Here is a 20982-nt window from a genome sequence, read left to right on the forward strand (position 1 = left end):
AACTTCTGATGGGTGCTCCATTTGAACCAATGCACTCATGTCCGTTGAGGTTGTTAACCTTTAAGACTATTCTGTTGGTTGCTCTTACATCTGCACGCAGAGTGAGCGAGTTGCAGGCACTCTCTTCCAGGCCACCATTTACTGTTTTCCACAAGGACAGGGTTGTGTTACGAGTCAGACCCTCCTGTCTGCTTAAGGTAGTTTCAGACTTTCATTTGAGTCCGAAAATTGTGCTACATGCCTTCTCTCCTCCTCCGCATCCTAGTAAGGAAGAGGAAAGGCTCCATAGGTTGGACCCTAGGAGAGCCTTGAGTTTTTATGTTTCCAGAATGTCCAAGGTGAGAGTGGTCGACCAGCTCTTTGTGGGGTATACCGTGCACAAACTAGACCAGGCTGTGTCTAAACGGACCTTGTCGAGGTGGATCATCCCCACTATTTCTGAATGCCATGCTTTGGCGGGCAAGGTCCCTCCTGAGGGCTTGCAGGTTCATTCCACCAAAGGCATGGCTAAGTCAACCAGCCCTCCAAAGGGGTGTCCCTATAAAGATCATTGTGATGCTGCAACATGGTCATCGATGCACACGTTTACCAAGCATCATTCCCTGGATACTTCCCATGCTCAGGATGTGGCGTTTGGTAAGGCAGTGCTTTACTCTGCCCTTTAATTTCACTTTTGCAAAAGTCTTCACCCTCCTCCACTCATGGATACTGCTTTGGGAGTCTGTCGAAGATGAGGAATAGGTTGGAGGACACAATCCATTCGAAGAACAAGTTACTTACCCCTGGTAACGTTCTTTCGACTGGATGTTCCTCCAACGTATTCCTCATCGCCCTCCCAACCTGCCCTCTGTAGAATTTCCCATGCTGTTACAGCTTTCGTTCCAACAAGGCCGAGTACGGTCAGGCCCGATTTGTGGCCACTTCTGCTACATGAGGGGGGGGACCAGAACTGAGGAAACAGGCGATGTGCGTGCTACTTATAACATCCAATGACGTCACCCTCGACAGAGGCCTTCAAGGGACATCGACCCAACACCACCGACGCAGGACGCCCTCTGCTGAAAAAATTACGAACCAGCCGAGCCGTGGACGTTACATGTCAAAGATGAGGAATACGTTGGAGGAACATCCAGTCGAAAGAAACGTTACCAGGGGTAAGTAACTTGTTTTTCTTCACGTCTCATACGCGTGCTGCCTTCAATTGGGCGAAATAATGTTGGCACTTCAATCTTTCTTCAGCACACACCGGTCTCTCAGGTCGCTTGACAACTCCCCGGCTCGGTGCATTTCTTTCCTGTCTTGATTGTCTTCCAGTTTACGAGTGAAGGTTAGTACCACAGGCTTGGCCACACCTTCCTCAACTCTGCCGTTTACCCTGGAGGGTTGCTGGCATCCTTCAAACACAATGCACCCTTCTGATTTGGGAATCGACCTTCTCCACATATCTTTCACTGCTTTTTGGAGGCAACGACCTCCTGCAGGGAACCCCTGGGTTTCTCTACCCGTGTCTATCATCCCTCAGTCTGTTGCTCTGCTCTAGTAGGTTTGCCTTCGCCTCAGAAGTTCTGCTCATACTCGTGTGCCATATTGCTCAGAGTGTTTCTCTAGGTTCCGCCTTTGATCTGTGTGAGGAGAGCTAATTGGCATCAGGTGTCTGCACTTAGTCAAGTGCCTGACCCAATTAGCTGGACATGTCCAATGCAATGTGGAAGAATTAGTATTGTTACTCTATCGCCCTCTTCCTCAGGCCAGTGTTTGTGTAGAAAGGGGGGGGTGGGAGTTGGGACATTGGAGAATCCTATGAACTAGGAGGGATCATGGGTACGGGAAAGCGAGGGATACCGTGTCTCGCCATCGGTTGCCTCAAACCAACTCCCTGAAGACCCCTCACCCCGGTGTTCCTCATGCACTGGTCCACCCCAGGGTCTGGATCCAAAGGTGATGGCCGTGCCCTGGCCACATGCAAGAGGGATTCCTGGGGACTAGTGGGCGAGCCACCCTTTGGTTTCTCACACCATCCAATCACTTGCTGCTGCAGTCTGTAATTCTTATTTCCCCTACAGCAAGTGATGAGCCCAAACTTAATAAGGTTTCCATTGGCCAGTTTATTGTCTCAGAGCTGAACAGGCAGTATTATATCGGAGTTGACTGGGCAAATTTACACCAAGACAAAGACCTTTGCTTATTAAACAATGTTTTTTAATTAAACATAGCAGTGAACATCCTGATACCTCCATCTATTCCTTGACGGTATACCCATTTCAGTTTATTAAACAATCAATTAAAACATCAGTTATGTGCGGTGTGCCTCTAAATGTAGAGATTTGTACATAATGAAGTCGACTTATTTTTGCACTCATGTTTGCCCATGCTCCTACGTCCCTTCCCTCCATACTGTATAGGGGCGTCCCTCGCTAGGGACGGGAGACAGAAACCTTTTTCACCAGAAAAAACATCTTCCCCTTTAAATTTAGATGCGCGCGGGGCGCGGCCCTGGGAGCAGGCGCTCACCTGACTCCGCCCACTGGCGCCACTCCTCAGTCCTTTTTCTGCGTCGATGGGAACGGATCGCTTTCAGCAGTGCTCCTGGGTTAGGCCTTTGGCCTAGTAATTCCACACGCTCTTCCTCAGAGAAGTACCTTTGTCTTCTTTTTCAATCAGGTACCACTCTGTCCTCTGGTGCCACGCTCCTCCCCGGTGCTTGTCGATGACTGCAGGCTTCAGTATGTGTTCAGCCTGCGTGGGTCCCTTCCCGACGTCCGTAAACCCCCCCCCCCTGGCCCTCTGCCTCTGCTGCCTTGGCCCTGATCATGGCTGGCAAGGCTGTACTGCGTGCTACGCGCTCACACCGCGCGCACTCAACAACAGATTAGCCAGGTGGAGGGAGCCTTTCAGTAGACCGCTTCCAGGGACCTAAAAACGTTCGTGAAGCAGAAGACCAGGCCCAAGGTAGGTGCACTGTTCTCCTCCGCACTCTGCAAAGGCGACTCCTACCCAGGAAACACGAGGGGGAGGGAACTAGCAAGTCCCATCACCAGCATGAGTACCGAGGTGCAGAGTAGGCCTCAACCTCCACCACTCGGCGTACTGGAGGAAGCCGGGCCCAGCGCGAGTACCACAATGCAGGCATGTGGCATGCAGCAAGACAAAATGGCTCCCGGGCCAGACAAAATGGCGGCTCGCCGGACACCATCCCCCTTTAGGGACTAGGTAGGGGAACGTGTCTCCAGGTGGGACTGGTCAACACCTGGCACTTTGCCCACGGCATACCCATCTACCTTGTAGGGAAGATGCACCTCGCCCCACAACGTGTGACAGGGCACACCTAGGCCTCAGCAACCTCAGTGCCCCGCACACATGCCGGTTCCACATTGCACTCCTCCGGCCTGTGAAGACAGGTTCTTTGAGAAATTGTTCACGCTAATGAGGTCCCCACAGATGGGCACCATCCTCATCCGGGACATGCTCCCTCCGGTACAGCCACTAGCACCCACAGCCATGTGCCTTTGGGTCCTGCGCAGCCTCAGCTGTCTGCGCCAGACCCTACTACACAGGCTCTCTTGCCTGTCCCAGTCACACTGCATCCGCCCTCATGGTTACGCTACACAAGCTGGGATTTTCCATCAATCTCAAGAAGTCAGAGTTAGCGCCCACGCAGTCTAACCTTCCTGGGCCTTATCTGGAATACGAGCTCCGAGGGGATTTTCCCCTCAGAGGACAGGATCACAGCCATCAATAGGGCCAAGAGGCATTTTCTCAGCAGAGCAGTGACCTCTGCATGGTGGTACCAACACCTCTTAGGCATCATGTCTCCTGGCAGGGCTGCACACGAGGCACAAAATGAGGCGTCTGCATTTGCACTTGGCAGCCTTCTGGAGTCAGGAGAGGGGTTACCAGGCGGAGCTGGTCAACATCCCACATCATCTCCACCAGGACCTAGTCTGGTGGAGCACGGACAACAACCTGCGGATAGGCAGGCCCTTCTGTCAACCAGCACCTCAGGTCACCATCACCACAGTCTCTTCCCTAGAGGGCTGGGAAGCTACCTTGGGCAGCCACAGTGTTCATGGGGTATGGTCCTGTCAGGAGCAGGTGGCCCATATCAACTGGCTCGTGTAGATGGCCATGTGGCTCGCTCTCAAAGCCTTCCTCCCGATCATCAATGGCAAGGCAATCCTCATTCAGACGGTCAGCTCCACCAGCATGTAGTACATCAACAAACAGGGTGGCACCAGGTCTTCTCCCCTCTGCACTCTAGCAGTTAACATTTGGGAGTGGGCTCTGAAAAAAACATGCATTTGGCAGCAATCCACCTCCTGCGGGACTCCAACCTGGAGGTGGACAAGCTCAACCGGCTAGGTGCGGACAATTACAAATGGCAGTTGGACAAACAGGTTCTTCAGGGGATCTTCAACAGGTGGGGGCATCCTCAAATCGATCTCTTCGCCACCTGGTCCAACATGAGGTACGCAAAACAAAAGAGTTGATGGCTGGAAGGTTTAGAATAAATCTTGACCTCTGGCATTGCTCTGGGCAACCCTCCAGACCATCGTTCTTCGCCTGCCAAGCCATTACAACAGGGGAAAGGCCATATGCAAATCAGGCTTGGTCCCACCCCCAAAGGGGTAGTCCAGCCCGAACTGCTAGGTCATATCCCTTTTGCACGAGACCACAAGCATCCCCAGACGTGTTTCAGCCTTGTTGGGCGTCATCAGTGAGGTGTAGCTTGGGTCTCTAGGCCCAGCAGGCAAGGGACCCACGTACCCCAGTTTGCGTCCTGGCAGGGACAGGACAGGGGCTCTCTGGGCGATGCAGATCCAGTGGAACAACGTGTTGGCGTATGCCTTCTCTCCCATGCCCCTGGTCCACAGGATAATCTGCAAGATTCGGGAGGCCCGGCACCTCAGCATTATCCTAATAGCTCTGTGGTGGCCAGCAAGGACATGGTTCTCGGAACTACTCAGCTTGTCAGATCGGGCCCTGGTGCACTTTCCGCTGGGCCCAGCACACCTAATCTCAGCAGGGATGCACAGTCATCCACCCCGCCCCCCAGAAGATGGCCCTCGCAGCATGGTTCCTGAACAGGTGACACTGAGGCATCTGCATCTGTCCTAAGCTAACCTAGATACTGTACAATGGGCTAGGAGCGATGCTACCAGGAACCAGTACAAAAGCAAGTGGACTAGGTTTTGTCACTGAGTGGAATCAAGGGAGGTCGATCCATTGACCTGCACATTGGACGACATGCTATCCTTCTCTGTGCACCTCGCACATTTCGGGGGTGCAGGTAGACGCATACTGCACCTATCTGGCGGCCATTGGAGCTTACAGGAACCTAGAGGAGGTATTTTCATCTTCTAATCTGGTGGTTAAAAGGCATTTGGCGGGTCTGACCAGGCTTTATCCGCCTATAAAGAAACCACACCCAGTGTGGGACCTCAATGTGGTCTTGGGCACCCTGGCGGATAAACCATTTGAACCTATGGCATCCGCGGACATCGGGCCAGTCACCATTAAGACGGCCCTTCTGGTGGGCCTTACCTCGGCACACTGGATCAGGGAAATCCAGGCGCTGGTGGCTTCAGAGCCTTATACTACTTTTCATAAGGACAAGAACTCGCCCTGTGTTCTTACCTAAGGTTTTCTCCTCTTTTCGCCTAAACGAGGAGATGGTGCTACCAACGTTCTTCGCGGACCCCAAGTATGACGCTCCGAGTATTGCACTGTCTGGACATGAGGCGTGCACTGAGATACTACCTGGACAGGACCAAGAGCATCTGCAAACTTGACGCTCTCTTTGTCAAGGCCTGGCGGTCAAGCCTCCAAGTTTTCCATAGCAAGGTGGATGGTTAGGGCCATCAAGGAGGCGTACGAGGGGTAGCACAAACCTCTTCCAGCAAATATGCATGCCCAAGCAATCAGAGCTAAAGCCAAGGCGGTTGCTTTCCAGAGGCATGTCCTGTGGCAGGTTATCAGCAAGGTGGCTACATGGGCTACACCCTCGGCTTTGGTCGGATGCAACATTTGGTCAGGCAGTGTTAAGGAACTGGTTTTCTTAAGAGAGCACCTCTTCACCCTGGGGCTACATTCCGTTGTACTCACCCATACAGTAATGAGGAAAGGGGTCGGGACGTAGGAGTAATTAAGTTACTCACTGTAGTGACTAACGTACTCCTAGTCTATAGTCCCCTTTCCTCCATACGTCCCACCATCCTCTCCCTCACCCCCAATAAAACTGGTGTCATTAGGCAATGTTAATATTTTTGATGCGTCAAAGGGGACTGAGGAATGGTGCTCTTGGGCGGAATCGAGGGACCGCATGCTCCCATGGCCGCACCCCCGCGTGCATTTACATTTAAAGGGAAAGATGATTTTTCTGGTGAAAAGGTTCCATCTGCCGTCCCTAGCGAGGGACGCCCCTATACAGTATGGAGGAAAGGGGACTATGGACTTCGAGTACGTTAGTCACTACGGTGAGTAACTTATAATTTCTTCCAGACCAAACGAAGGACAGGTCAGAGACCCAGTTTGCCAAGATTACTTGCATGCAAGAAGTTATCTGTACTTTGTTCCCATCAGGGGACGCACCATTAGGCTAAAAAAGAGGCAGACAACCATTTTCAGATGCTCTCTTCGGTATCCCTTCTTATGTAATACATCATTTGGTAGCCCTTCTCCCTATTGTACCATTTGTGGCGTTTTGTTCCGTCTCATGTTCTCAATTAAAAATGTACATTTTATTGTTTTGTGCAAGCCACTGGACCTACTTTGTCAGACTATATGCAGAAAAAAAGATAAATCAATATCAAACACAGTTTGATCCTTAGTCTTAGGATCATATAACTCTTGTAGGCGTCTTCGTTCATACCTATATTGGGAGCCAACATCATATGGTGAAAATGTCCCTTTACTAATCATCTCCCTTTAAGGCAATGCAAATTAGATGATGGAACAAGTTACTTGCCTGCAGCTTCTGTTCTCGAGCATTGGTATCTTTCATGGATTCACATGCTCATGAATATTACCTATCATCAGGCTGGGAATCCTCTGTAATATCAAAGCAGTTTCGCTTTAAAGCTTGAAACTGCTGGTCACTTATATAGCCTATTGCTGTCACTTTGGGTCATAATACCCCAGCCAATGACATTCGTCCTCCATAGCTCCACCCCTAGTGGCCAGCTTCAGATTTGGAAGCGCATATAATGTGACATTAGGAACCAAGAGGTTCCATAAGGGGTAGGTGGGAGGGTTGCATGTGAATCCATGAAAGATACCAATGCTGGAGAACAGAAGTTACAGGCAATTAACGTGTTCCTTCTCCAGCATTGGATCTTTCTTGGATTCACATGCTCATGAATATGATTATACTGTTACCATAGATTTTTTTCGAATACCATTTCCCCTGAGATCTCACTGAATATATTTCACTGAAAAAAGTAGGGGAAATGGTATATGTATAATGCATAATAGGTGGGGTAAGGGTGTAAATTAAGGTAGGGAGGGATAAGGGGAGCTCCGGGGGGTCTCCCCCACATAAAAAAAAAGAAAAAAATGTTTTTTTCAGTGAAATGTATTCAGTGAAAGCTCCACTAGGAGAAATATATTCGAAGAAATCGCATACATCCTGATTATACAGCAGTACATGCACACAGCCAATGGGAGGCAGTATAGCTCTACAGAAGTAATTGAACTCCCCTCTGGAACACTCACTTTATGCAAATAAGTTGCGCGGCACTGCTTGGCCGACAAGGGACTCCTCCCTGGAATCCCTGTCAATGCAGTTGAATATTGTGAAGGTGTGGACAGACTTTCACATAGCATTCCTGCAGATGTCGAGCAGGGGAACCACCAGATAGGAACACTGTGGTAGAAGCTACAGCTCTGGTTGGAATGTGCCCTTGGTCTTCCTGGCAGGGGTCCCCTTGCAAGTTGGTGGCAATGCGAGATACATCCAGAGAGCCACTTGTAAATGGAAGACTTAGCCAGAGTGTTGCCTATTTCCACATGTCCATACGAAACAAAACAGTTGTGATGTCTTTCGGAACTCGTTTGTGCGTGTAAAGACTCCCTTCTTGAGGATAGCAGGCAAACTGGGGGCACTTGGAGTTCTGTGCCGTGACAAACAAGTCAATTTTGTGTCGTGATCGTAGCTCCATGCTGAGGGAATCCGCAATGGTGTTGTGAATTCCAGGTAGATGAAAAGGAAGGAGATACATGTTCTGGGATAACACCCAGTACCAGATCGCCTGAGCTTCCTTGGACAGTATTGGTGAGGGGGTGACGCCTTGTTTCCGGATATAAAACATGGTGGTAGTCTTGTCGGTGAAGCTGCAAACTACCTTGTTCTGGAGTTCCAATTGGAATGACTTCAATGCCCAAATCACTGCTCTTAGCTCCAAGACATTTATGTGTAGGGCTTTGTGTTCACAAATCCCTAGCCCTCTGGCGTGGTGTTGCCCTGTGTGGGTTCCCCATCGCTCCAGGGAAGCATTGGTGGTGACTGTGGCGTGATGAGCTGGGAGGCGAAAGGGAGCACCTTGCGTGTGGTGCTCACCATGATTCCATCACTGAAGAGTTGGGTGGAAGGATGGCATGGGAGAAATTTTGTTCCAAGTACCTGATCTGTGCTGCCATCGAGCATCCAGGAACTCCTGGAGAGTCCTCATGTGAAGCCTGCAATGTGGAACCACTGGGATGCAAGAGGACATTGTGCCCAACAGAGACTTCGAAGAGCGGACTGTTGTCACCGGCAATATAGACAGTTGATGAATCTTGTTGAGTATGGCTTTGACCCTTTCCTCTGAGGCAGTAGCAAGACATTCTCTGGTGTTGAGCTGAGAACCAAGGAACAGAGCGTTCTGAGATGGCCAAATGCAAGACTTAGGAAAGTTGATGGAGAACCCTAGAGAAGTCAGGCACCGGATGGTCTCCTCAGTGTGTTGCAAGGCATCGGCCAAGAGAGCGGGCGTGTATTAGCCAGTCATCTAAGTATGGGTAGACGTAAATGGCTGCTCGGCGGAGGTGGACTGCCATCCCTGCTAGGCATTTTGTGAAGACTCTCTGAGCTGAAATGAGGCCGAAAGGTAGAGCCTTGAAGTAGTAATGTTTGCCTTGTGTTAGGAATCGTAGAAAGTCTGTGCTTGCGATGTATGGCAATGTGGAATTGGGCATCCTCCAAGTCCAGAGAGGAATGGAAGTCTTGCTGTTCTAGTTGGCCGCTAAAAGAGGTTGAAGTGTGACCATGCAGAACTTTTGTGATTTCAGTAACTTGTTGAGCTATCTGAGGTCTTGGATGGGTCTCCACCCACCAAAGTTTTTTTCTCACCAGGAAGTATCTGGAGTACGCTCCGGAGCCCCGGAGGTGCAACGGCATGGCTTCTATAGCTCCCTTTTTTAGAAGAGACTTTCTCGTGCAGGAGAAGTGGTAGATAGAATTCTTTTTTTTTTTTTTTTCAGGAGGGATGGATGGGCATTTGCTCAAACTCTAGGGTATAACCTTGTCAATTGATGTTGAGCACCCATTTGTCTGTGGAGATGGCTTTCCACAGCTTAACAAATTGTGACAACTCCCGCCCCCCCACCACCAGGGTGCTGAAGTGGGAGCACAGGTCCGGTCAGGACTGCTTGGGGGTTTGCGGTCTGGAGCAAGATCTGCAACTTCGCTGTGTACCCCTGTATGCCTAAAACATTCCCCCTGTATGCCTTCTGCGAGCTGCTGCATGGCAGCTGACTGTAGGAGGGTCTGTAGTCTCTGGAGGTTCTGGACAGCATCCCTTATTAGACCAGAAAGGTTGTCTCCGCTGCTGCAGGGTGCCTAGGGATGGTGTCCGGATCAGCGTTGATGGCCTGTAGGTTCTCGTCTACCTTCTTTCCAAACAAGTCCACCCCATCAAACAGCATATCCACAACCTTGGATTGCACCTCAGGATGGAAATTGGTCACCTTCAACCATCTCTGGCATTTGAGCACCACTCTGTTCCTCATTTGACAAAAGCCAGTGTCCGTGATGTCTAGTGTGCCAGTAACAGGGTCCGAAGTGGCCTCCCCTTCGCATAATAGCACTTGAGCCTCATCCCTCTGATCAGGCAGAAAATCCAAGATGGGACCCATCTTGTACCTCAACACTCGGTCGTACCTTGAGAGGGTTGCCAATGAGTTGGTCGCTTTGATGGTTGTAGAGGCTTTGGAAATTATCTGTTTGCCAAAGGGGTCTAGCCGCTTACCCTCCTTATCAGGGGTTGCTGGTTGCAAAGGCACTTAGGAGCTGCATCTGTCACCTTATACTTCTTCTCCTGGCAATCCTTTTTTGAAGGAGCCAAGAAAGGATTTTTCATCACCAAAAGGCCATATTCCCAGATGTTGGCTACCATAGGGGTTGCGACCACTGACTTCCTGGAGGCTTTGCATCTTTGAAACAGGAAATCCTCTTTCGCTGTTCCTCTGTAACCAGTCGAAAAAAACCTTAACAGCGCGTGTTCAGCTTGCATAGAAAGTGCCTATTTCATCTGGAGGTAAGCCACGCGAGGGCATGTCCAGTGTCTCACCATCAGCCGGGACTAGGTTGTCATAGTCATCCATCTGAGTGTCTGTGTCGTCAGGACCAGTGTCTGTATCGGTGAGTGTAGTGACTGGCACAGTGAACTGAGGAACTGGCCAAGATGGAACTAAATGTAAATACTGGCGGGCTCCTACTAGGGGCTCCTTGAGGGGCCAGAGGAGGAAGACGATGTTGCAGTTCTGTGACCAAAGTCTGCCAGGTTGACAGTATATCGAGAGAAAGGTCTCTGGGTGCAGCTGGAGAAGGTGCAGCTGGAGTGCCCAACGGAACAACGAGCATTGCAGTGGGTGGGATTGCAGGAATTGTACGAGGCTTAACTGGTGGATGAGGTATAGGCAGTGTAGGGTCAGGCTGATCAGATTTCCTCGTAGTCTGAGAACCGGGCCTCCAGAGGCTCTTCATCTGAGACTTCACCTCCTTGCAGTAATGTGTCAGATGGTGCAGTGGCAGTGGACACAGAAGGCACTATGGTGAAAAGTGTCTTAGCCTGTGTGGGCCTTGGTAGAAAGTACAATGCTGGAGGCATCTCCCTGTCCACACTAGCACCTATCTGGCAAAGATACTCTGGCCAATTTGGTAGAGACTGTAGTCATGGTAGTGGCAGTTGATTATGCCATCATCGACGGGGCAGCTGTTGACGAGGAAGCGGACAGTTTTGCCGGTCTGTGGCCAGTTGACGGGGACATCAATATGGTTGTCATTGGCAAAGCTCTTTATGACGACTTATGCCTGTGGCTGCTGGACGGAGTAGTTGCAAGCGTCGATAGCTGTCGCTACTGAGTGTGTCGTAGACTAGTGTGTTGTTGGAACTGTAAACTTGGTAGTCAAAGACAATGCAGTTCTAGACAAAGTGGATGGTGTTATCAGCATCGATGTAGTCGTTGACGAGGCTGTCGGCGGGGCAACAGTCGAAGTATGCGACTTGTGTGCCTTTTTACGTTTCTTCCCCAGGGAAGGTTCTTTATGCGATCTCGACCTCTTAGATGAGGTAGTACGCTCTGTGGGCCTGCCGGTTTTAGCCAAGGCATGACAGCGGGCGGATCGAGGTCGAGTCAGAGAACTCTGCATCGTCCTCCAGCCAAGTCACCAATCTGCAGTGACAGTCCTTGCTAGTTTCGATGAGAAGAACTGGCAGATGGAGCCATGGTCCATGTTGTGGTCTGGGTGCAGACAATACAACCCCTTGTCGTCGTGGTCCTCCACATAAACATTCTTGAGGTGATACTTGTACAGGCCTTGAAGAAGGCCCTTCGAGGGGATTGGGTCCTCCTAAGTATTCCATATCTATGACATGTAATCACCACAGCTGTGCTGCTTAGGAAAATCTTCAGGCGTCTGCGTCCTGCATCGATGATGTCGATAGGCCGCCCTCGAGGACCTCCTCCGACGGCCGACGTCACTGGATGTTACAAGTAGGACGCACGACACCCGTAGCCTCAGTTCCGTGTTTTCCGTGAACGTGTTCGCTTCGGAGATATTGGTGCGCCTCGTCTCTTTGGAGTTTCTGTTCTTTCTCGGTTCTTCGAACCTGTTCGTATTGTGAAGAATTTCTTCGTGAAGATGTCTACCTCGTCTTCCACCCCGCGTCCGGGCTTTAAGAAGTGCGGGGACTGTGGGTCCAAGATGCCGGTGACGGACTCGCACGACGCCTGCCTTTGGTGCCTCGGGGAGGCCCATGACACGGATGACTGTGTCGACTGCCAGTCGCTCCCGTCCAAAGCCTTGCGGGAGCGCAAGAAGAAGTTGTCGGTAGGTAAGGTGTCCAAGCCACGGAAGTCGAGGTCTGCGGGGCTTTCGACGGACGATTCGAGGGGCGACTCTCAGCATCGTCGTCGGAAGTCCAGTGGGTCTCGGTCCCGGTACCCGCCACTCCTCTGCCTCTTCGAGGCACTCCCAGAAGTGCCGTCATCGGTCGCCTTCCCCGTCCTCATCCGAGGACTCCGCCCGTTGGCTGGTCGCTTATCCCACCAAGCATGCGACGCCAGAGGAATGGGCTTCCTTCGGGAAGAAAATGTTAGCGATTCTCGAATCGCAGGGCACTGGTCCGTCCGCGCCTCCGAGTGGGGTCGGTTGTGATCGGTCGAGAGACACCGCTCGCACGCCTTCGGGCTCAGGTGGTTGGCACGATTCGCGGGAGAGGTCCCGCTCGGACAAGGGGAATCGTTCTCGTCATGCCCGGTCCAGGTCCCGGTCCTCGACGTGCTCGAGACCGTGTGCACCAATGGTGTCTTCGAGGAAGACGTCGACGCCGGTGGCGCCGAGGTCGTCAACGGTCTATTTCAAGGCCCCGCCTCCGATGAAGTCGTCGACGCCATCGACGCCCAGGCTGTCGGGGGACACGCTCGGGGCTCCGGCCTCGAGGCCTGTGTCGACGCATCGATGCTGTCCATGCCGCGTTCAACGTCAACGCCGATTTACTTGATGCCTTTCGAGGCTGTTTCGACGGGGGTACCCCGGGGCTCGGTGGAACCCCCTAGAAAGGCTCTGGCCAAGGTCAAGCATGGCTTTGTTCCACATTCTGTGCCTTATTGAGTTTATCTCAGAGGTGGATGAGGGCTCTGATGATGGTATAGTTCCTGATACGGTGCCAGATGAGATTCTCTCGGGCAATAGCCAAATTGAGGACCTGCGGTAGTCCCTACATGATGCAAGTTGGCTGGACACCTCTTCGGAGGTGGAGTTTTGTAGGCCTGAGCCTGGCACTCATGCCGACTCCTCGTACTGGCGCCTTATGTCTAGGGTCACCGAGTACTTGAGGTGGTCTGCTCCCCCACAGGATTTTCTTCAGGATGACCTTACAGATATCCTGGAGGGGAGGTTCCTTTCATTTTTACTCATCCTTTGGTAAAGCGAGAGGAGCTGCCAGTCAAAGGGGCCACCGTAGGAGTGCCAGAGGTGGAAAACAAGGTACTCGAGGTGCCAAGGCCGCTCGGGCTGTTGCCTCTTTGCCTTCAGCTCAGTCATGAGGCCATGTCCCATGGTTCGCCGGTTGGGGGAAGGCTGGCGCAGCATCTTGTAGAATGGCGCGCCATTACTTCAGATGTGTGGGTTCCGGAGATCATAACCCACGGCTACTGTCTTCCTTTCCGGCAGAGGCCTCAAGACAATCCACCAGGGAATCTCTCTTTGAAGAGTCCAGATCCGCTGCTTGCGCAGGAAATTCAATCCCTGCTGGAGAAAGGCGCCATAGAACTGGTGCATGTACCGGAGAGGAACAAGGTATGGTATTCCCCTTATTTTTGATTTCCAAGAAAGACAGGGGATTGAGACCCATCATGGACTTGCGCGGTTTGAACAAACTCCTCAGGAAGGACAAGTTAAAGATGGTTACTCTCAAGTCCTCCAGGCCCTTCAACTTCAGGACTGGTTAGTGTCTCTGGACCTCAAGGACGCTTGTTTACATGTGCCAATACATCCAAAGCACAAGAAGTACCGGAGGTTCGCGGTTGGCGACTCACACTTTCAGTTTAGGGTCCTGCCGTTCGGATTGACCTCCGCCCTGAGGGTCTTTACCAAGCTCATGGTAGTGGTGGCAGCGCACCTCAGGAAAGGGGGGATTCACGTCTACCCCTACCTGGACGATTGGTTGATCAGGGCGCCCTCTCCCGAGCAAGTCCTGGATCATCTGTCAGTCACCTGCCACTCCCTCCACAAGCTGGGCTTCTCCCTCAACTTAAAGAAGTCCCATTTGACACCAACTCGGAGGCTCCAGTACATCGGAGCAGTGCTCGACATGTCCCTGGGGAAGTGTTTTCCTCCCCAGGTGAGGCCTCATCACATTGAGCAGATGGTGCACAAGTTTCAGCTTGCCCAGAGTCTCCCAGCATTCGAGTTCTTTAGATTGCTCGGCCTCATGGCATCCTGCATTCTTCTGGTGCCAGAGGCCAGGTTGCGGATGAGATCTTTGCAAGGGGCACTCAAGCTCCAGTGGTCTGTCCTCCGGCAGGATGTCAGACCCTGTTCAGGTGCCGTCCTCGGTCGCCCAGGACCTTCTGTGGTGGGCCGTCGAAGACAATCTGATGAAGGGGGCTCCATTTTGGCTACCCTGGCCGGAGGTGGCGATCGTGACGGACGCATCCCTCACGGGATGGGGGGCTCATGCCAACGAGTTGACAGTCAGCATTCATTGGTCTCCGTCGGAGTCCAGACTCCATATCAATCTGTTGGAGCTGAGGGCCGTCAGGTTAGCCCTGAAGGCTTTTCTGCCGACTGTGCGAGGGAAGAATGTCCTGATCCTGACTGACAACACGGTGGCCATGCACTACCTCAACAAAAGGGGGAGGGGGGCAGGGTCACTTCCTCTGTGCAGGGAGGCGATGCAGCTCTGGTTCTGGGCAATCCAGCAGGAAGTTTCGATTTCGGCAGTTCATCTGGCCGGAGACTAAAACGAGACGGCGGACGCTCTGAGCAGGCAGAGCGCGATCTCTCACGAGTGGGAGTTGGCTCAGGAGATTCTCCTGGAGATCTTCGCCCTTTGGGGGACCCCTCAAGTGGTTCTCTTTTCCTCCAGTGTCAACCGGAAGTGCGAGAGGTTCTGCTCTCGGGCATTTCCTCCAAAAGGAGCCTTAGGAGACTTGTTCATGGTGGAGTGGTCATTCCCACTGCTGTACGTGTTTCCTCCAGTCCCCGTCATCCCTCAAGTACTGCAGAGGTTACGGAGGTCCGGTTCCCGGATGATCCTCATTGCTCTGGCGTGGGCCCGGAGGACGTGGTACCCGGACCTTTTCGACTTGTCCATCTGCCTTCCACGTCGTCTTCCCTACCGAGACGATCTGCTCTCACGGGAGGGGGGTCAGGTTCTCCATCCAGAGGTCAGATCCCTCAACCTTCACGCTTGGTTTCTGAAAGGTTGAGGTATAAGAATTGGGACCTCGCTGAAGACGTGATGGAGGTGTTGCTCTCGGCCAGACGGCCAGCAACAAAGTCCCTGTACCGTTGCCGTTGGCGTAAGTTCTGCGACTGGTGCAGGGTTAAGAATGTGGATCCTTTTCTTTCTTTGGCCCACAGGGGCTTGCAAGTGGGTAGTTAAAGGTTACCTGGCGGCGCTGTCCATATTTAAGCGCTCGTCTGAAGAGTGTTCCTATTTTAAAATTCCTTTAATTTCTCGGTTTCTGAAAGGGCTCACTAATGTGTTCCCTCCGTAAACTTTCCAGGTGCCCGGTTGGGATTTGAACCTTGTTCTCAAGTTTCTGATGGGTGCTCCGTTTGAGCCTTTGCATTTATGCCCTTTGAGACACAACTCTTAAAACTGTATTTTTGGTTGCGGCCACTTCCGCTCGCAGAGTGAGCTACAGGCACTTTCAGTTAAGCCACCCTTCACTGTGTTTCATAAGGACAGGGTTGTCCTTAGAGTTCGTCCTTCCTTTCTTCCAAAGGTGGTGTCGGAATTTCATTTAGGCCAGAAGGTTGTTTTTCTGGCGTTTTATCCTCCTCCACATCCTGGTAAGGAAGCGGAGAGGCTCCATAGGCTTGATCCTAGGAGAGCGTTAAGCTTTTATATTTCACATATGTCCCGGGACAGAGTGGACGATCAACTCTTCATTGGTTACCCTGGAAAGCATTTGGGACAAGCTGTGACGAAACAGACTTTGTCTCGCTGGATTATTTTGGCCATCTCTGAGTGTTACCGCTTGGCGGGTAAGGACCCACCGGTCGGCTTACGGGCCCATTCTACCAGGGGTATGGCTGCCTCTACTGCCCTACAGAGGGGTGTTCCTATTCGTAACATCTGTGATGCAGCCACCTGGGCTTTGGTACATACTTTTGTACGTCACTACTCCCTCGATTCCATCCGTGGACAGGATCTGGCCTTTGGCAAGGCGGTCCTTTACTCCACAATTTGATTGGGCATTCTAAATTTCTGTTTTCTAAATTCTTTTCCCACCTCCTTGCATTGATACTGCTTTGGGAGTCTGTCATAGATATGGAATACGTCGGAGGACCCAATCCCCTCGAGGAACAAGTTACTCTGTTACCTGGTAACGTTCTTTCGATGGGATGGTCCAACGACGTATTCCATATCGCTCCCTCCCTGCCTTCCCCGCTACAGAATTTCTTAGCTATTGCAGCTTACGTTTCCGCAAGGCTTTGTGTGTCAGACTGGCAGAAGACTGGTGCCACACGTTCTGGAAAAAAACTACAACTGAGGCTACGGGCGTCGTGTGTCCTACTTATAACATCCAGTGACGTCGGCCGTCGGAGGAGGGTCCTCGAGGGCAGCGTATCGACGTAATCGACGCAGGACGCAGACGCCGAAGATTTTCCGAAGCAGCACAGCTGTGGTGATTACATGTTATAGATATGGAATACGTCGTCGGACCATCCCATCGAAAGAACGTTACCAGGTAAGAGAGTAACTTGTTCTTCTTCATGTGCCTCATCGTGGCGGACAAACAAGGCCTCAAAACCTGTGAAGAAGACTTCACACAGTCTAGAAAATCCATCGATGGTCTGGATTTTCACTGACAGCGGCTCCCCGTAGCTGGTAGTCACAGGTGACTGATGTTGAAGAAACGCTTGAAACATTTCTCAAAAACAGGACAAAAACATCGATATTTCAAGGAGCGAAACGACTACCAACACATAAGCGTGCAGTAAAAATCTGCATATGGCCACCAGGGCTGTAGCTAAGGAGAACTAATGTCATTGGCTGGGGCAGTATGACCGGAACCTGACAGCAATATTCTATATAAGTGACGAGCAGTTTTAAGCTTTTAAAGAGAAACTGCTTTAATATTACCTAGGATTCCCAGCCTGACGACTGGGAATATTCATGAGCATGTAAATCCATGAAATGCTGGAAAGGCTAGGCCTCTTGGCCTGAGACTGTTGTTGACTTTGAAGGCAGTGTTTCAAAAAGGTGTTTTATCACTGGCGTTGATTAATTGTGCGTCCATGTGTTTTTTATGTTGACTTTGTTTTAGTACTTAAACCCACTTAGATACGGAATGCCTCATGTGGTGTTGGCCTCTTGTTCACGGTTTCTTGCAAGGCAACATAAGACGTAGATACGAGATAATTCAAACATTTCTGGTATCGGATGCTTCCATTTAATTGGAAGTTAGCTAGCATTGTCGAATGCATTAGTTCTTTTTTTTTTAATGAAAGGCCAGGACTGGGAAATGTATGCCCTGATGGCATAAAGGCATTGCTTTTCATCCTCCACAGACGTTCTGAAGGCAGGGAAGCTCCCCATGCCGAAAAGGATCAAGTTGTGTTAATGGAAGACACATTCATTTTCTATGCCCACATACTCATCAGAAAGAAAACGGCCCAACGTTGAATGATGCTGGGCAAAAACATAATGAAAACGATTCCCTAGTATGTTTTGAAAGGAGTCATTTGCAAATGTTTTCTTCAGTTACTTGTGGCATGCTTGTCTTTCTAGAAAGTAAAAGGTTCTGTTAGATTAGCTACTTTTCACTACATCAAATCTTTTAGCCTGACAATGTTGAATTTTAGCAAAATAATTTACTAAATGATTCGCTTTTTTTAGAGTTATTCTGCAGTCAAGTGTGCAGAAGAGTAAACCTTCGAGTGGTAGTACGGTCACTACTAAAAGAACAACGAGATCTGCTGTAGGAGTTGGCAGCATGAAAGGGTAAGAGACTTTTAACATTCAGATATGGTTTCCTCCGGTATTTGATGCGCTCTGATTACTTGACCTGCATCATTAAATCCATTGAAACCATATAAAATCGAAAAGGATTATAGTTCATAAATAATATAGATCATTTTGTTTAAAGTATGTCATGATATCAAACCGCAATGGCACACAGCTAGCAGTTTCCAGGATGTTACTTTCTAATTGCACCAAAATATGAGGAATGCATGCTCAAAATACTTATTTAACCAAATTAAAATTGGCCTGAAAAGTCAGATTGGTTTCGAGTTGTAATACTAGATACATTTGCAATGTAAATCAAATTTGAAATTTACCTGAAAAGTAAATGACTAAACTAGATAATTATGCAAATTTCTGTACTTCACATGAAGATTATTTGGCCTAGAGAACTGTGACCACTCCCACTGTTACTTTCCATTGAACTGTGGTGGATGGAAACTAATCCAAAATTGAACAATATGATCAAGGTATGCTGTGAATTTTGACCGATAACCTAATGCACCCTTTCTTCCTTCCAAAACACAGACAATCTTTAAATTCTAAGTTAACCAGATCACTATGCAACTTGCATGTATTGGATAGTGAACAGGATTCCATCCAGAACAGGGCAAAATCAGGTCGTAAACCCTTGAGCCCTTCAAGCAACCAGCAGAACTTTCCAAACACTCACAGTAATGGAAGTCACAACCCACAAAGAATGGCCAGAGATGCCGGCATGTCGCACACAATACGATATTTAAGTCGCTCGCATCCAGTAAGTGTTTACTTATCTTACCAAATATATTCAAAATCAAAAGTAAAAATGCCCAGTAGGCTCACCGAGAGTCCCTTTGGAGGGTTGGCGGGCATGGACACAGGATTACCTTTTTTACGATATGGACAAATAATGCTTTGATTGCAAACACTAATTATGGGAGCAGATGTTTTTGCTTCTGACGCACTAATTTCGACATCTTCTAATCCCTTAGTGAACAGGCTTTAAGAAAAAAGCTTTTCAGCAGCATTCTGCTTGTTTGCAAAAATGGAAACTGCTTTGAGTGCCAGAGCTTTGTAATTTGATCCATTTATTCTTTTTAAAAAGCTCTATCCGAATGTTGCCTTTTCTCATTCTTTCTACTTTTCCCACAGCCTGATTCCTCAGAGGGAGAGGAAGAAAAGGATTGCTTTACACCAAATGCGCTTAATGAAATTATGGTACTCTCAATCCTCTGCTGCTTCTTGCCTGAACAAATTGTACTTCAGCGTTTGCTCTGCTCTGCATAATCCATCCTGTCCATGCTGCTTTAGAACTAATACAGCATTGTCTTTAAACAGAAGCCATCTCTGTTTTTGTTCTCCTCATTTACTGTGTTTGCTTGGTTTATTTAGCAACATTATTGTGATATAATGCTGGTGTTGGTTTATTTTGTTTGTCTGTTTTTTCTTTACTATCTGTCCATATTATGTCTTTATTTGGCATTAAAATACATTTTATCATTTCAACAGTCACTCCGTTCCGAGGACTAGAACAGTGTTGCGTTAAGCCAACTCCAGCGGGCACAGCTTCAGTTTTGGCAAGGAAGATCTCTTCATAAAACAGAGTCTAAACGCAAAATAAATTGGCATCTATTGATGGACTGCTTCGATTGAGGTCAATGCCATATTAAGTTGAATTATCTGGAAAAAAGACTTCTTACCCAGCGTCTCAGTTTAAGACAACTTGCATGTATGGTGTGGAATGAACCAAATACTTTTGACTGGTGTAAATCAGGAATCCCTCCTTTGTAAAGAGGGTGTTGAGTGTGTATGATGCATGATGTACACAATTGTGAAGGCAATCGTTCCTCTGATAGCCCATGGGAAAGAATGATTTTTATATATAAAATGCATATTTTTTTATCTTTTACTCAAACAGCTCTCCTCTGCCAACAATATGTAAATATTTTGTAAAAAAAAAAACCCAGCTAAGTTTTATGTTGTGTGCAAGTTGCTGTCCTTGTTTTAACAGGAAGCTTTTTTGTTTCGTTGTTTGCTTATGTAAAGTTTGACAAATCATATATTGCTAAAAGAAAGTTCTGTTCTTGTGAAGGAGCTTCTTGGTACTCGGGAAAGAACGCTCTCTGAAGAAATCAAACCATTAATGACATTTTGGAATGTGACATTTTGCCAAAGTGGCCTTATGGCTCAAAAGAAACACGTGTAAACCAAAAGGACAATACTACTGTGCAGAAATGCAAATCTTACAACCTAAGAAAGAATTGAATGGCCTTTCTGAATTTGAGGTAGCTGTTTTCATGTGTCGATATAGCTTGAATGTTCCTTAATGTTGGACTTCCTAGACAGAAGACCAACTTCACAAATTCTTGAAATGCAGCTACAGTCTGTTACTGATCAGTCTCAAGGTACATGTAGGTTTATGAAGCTCCGTGTTCTCTAAGAGGAATTCTGGTCTTACTCCACTGTTTATGGATTGGGCATAGCTTTGGAGGCTGCTACCATCAGCAACCAGTGAAGAGAAAAAACTGCCTAGTGCTGCAATATTTTCTGTCGGATTTCATCAGCCAGTAAGTCTTGGCATTTAGAATGCTCTGATGTACGGTCACTTGTCCCGCAGGAAAGGATTAAAGACTGCTTCAGAAGGTAATCAGATAGGAAAAGAGTAGTGATCAGATACACAATGTTGAAATGTCAGCAAAGGGAAAATCTAGTTCAACAATTCTAAATGAAAACACGCAATCCGCTGCCAGAGACAGCTCACCTACAGATCAGTCACATTGTTTTGACTTAGAAAATCAAAGTCCTTCAATAGGGATTCTGGTGA

General features: G+C 49.2%; 1 protein-coding gene across 12 annotated transcripts in view; it reads left to right on the top strand.

Moving 5' to 3' along the window:
- CDC14B (cell division cycle 14B) overlaps positions 1 to 20428 on the top strand; it is a 1298523-nt gene extending 1278095 nt beyond the window's left edge. For 4 of the 12 annotated variants that reach the window (XR_011280341.1, XM_069625679.1, XM_069625686.1 and 1 more), the window contains 3 exons: positions 18054 to 18158; positions 18708 to 18936; positions 19311 to 19498. Coding sequence is in view for 10 of the 12 variants with exons in the window: in XM_069625679.1 (XP_069481780.1) it covers positions 18054 to 18158; positions 18708 to 18936; positions 19311 to 19445 (469 nt within the window). In the remaining 2 variants the exon portion in view is untranslated. Of the gene's footprint in view, positions 1 to 18053; positions 18159 to 18707; positions 18937 to 19310; positions 19638 to 19667 lie in introns of those variants that run through there. The other 8 variants (XR_011280342.1, XM_069625685.1, XM_069625683.1 and 5 more) reach the window with 6 other exon arrangements.
- The last annotated feature ends 554 nt before the right edge of the window (positions 20429 to 20982 follow it).

The sequence above is a fragment of the Ambystoma mexicanum genome, chromosome 6p (assembly GCF_040938575.1).
Source record: "Ambystoma mexicanum isolate Mex_15411 chromosome 6p, UKY_AmexF1_1, whole genome shotgun sequence".
Taxonomy (NCBI): Eukaryota; Metazoa; Chordata; class Amphibia; order Caudata; family Ambystomatidae; genus Ambystoma; species Ambystoma mexicanum.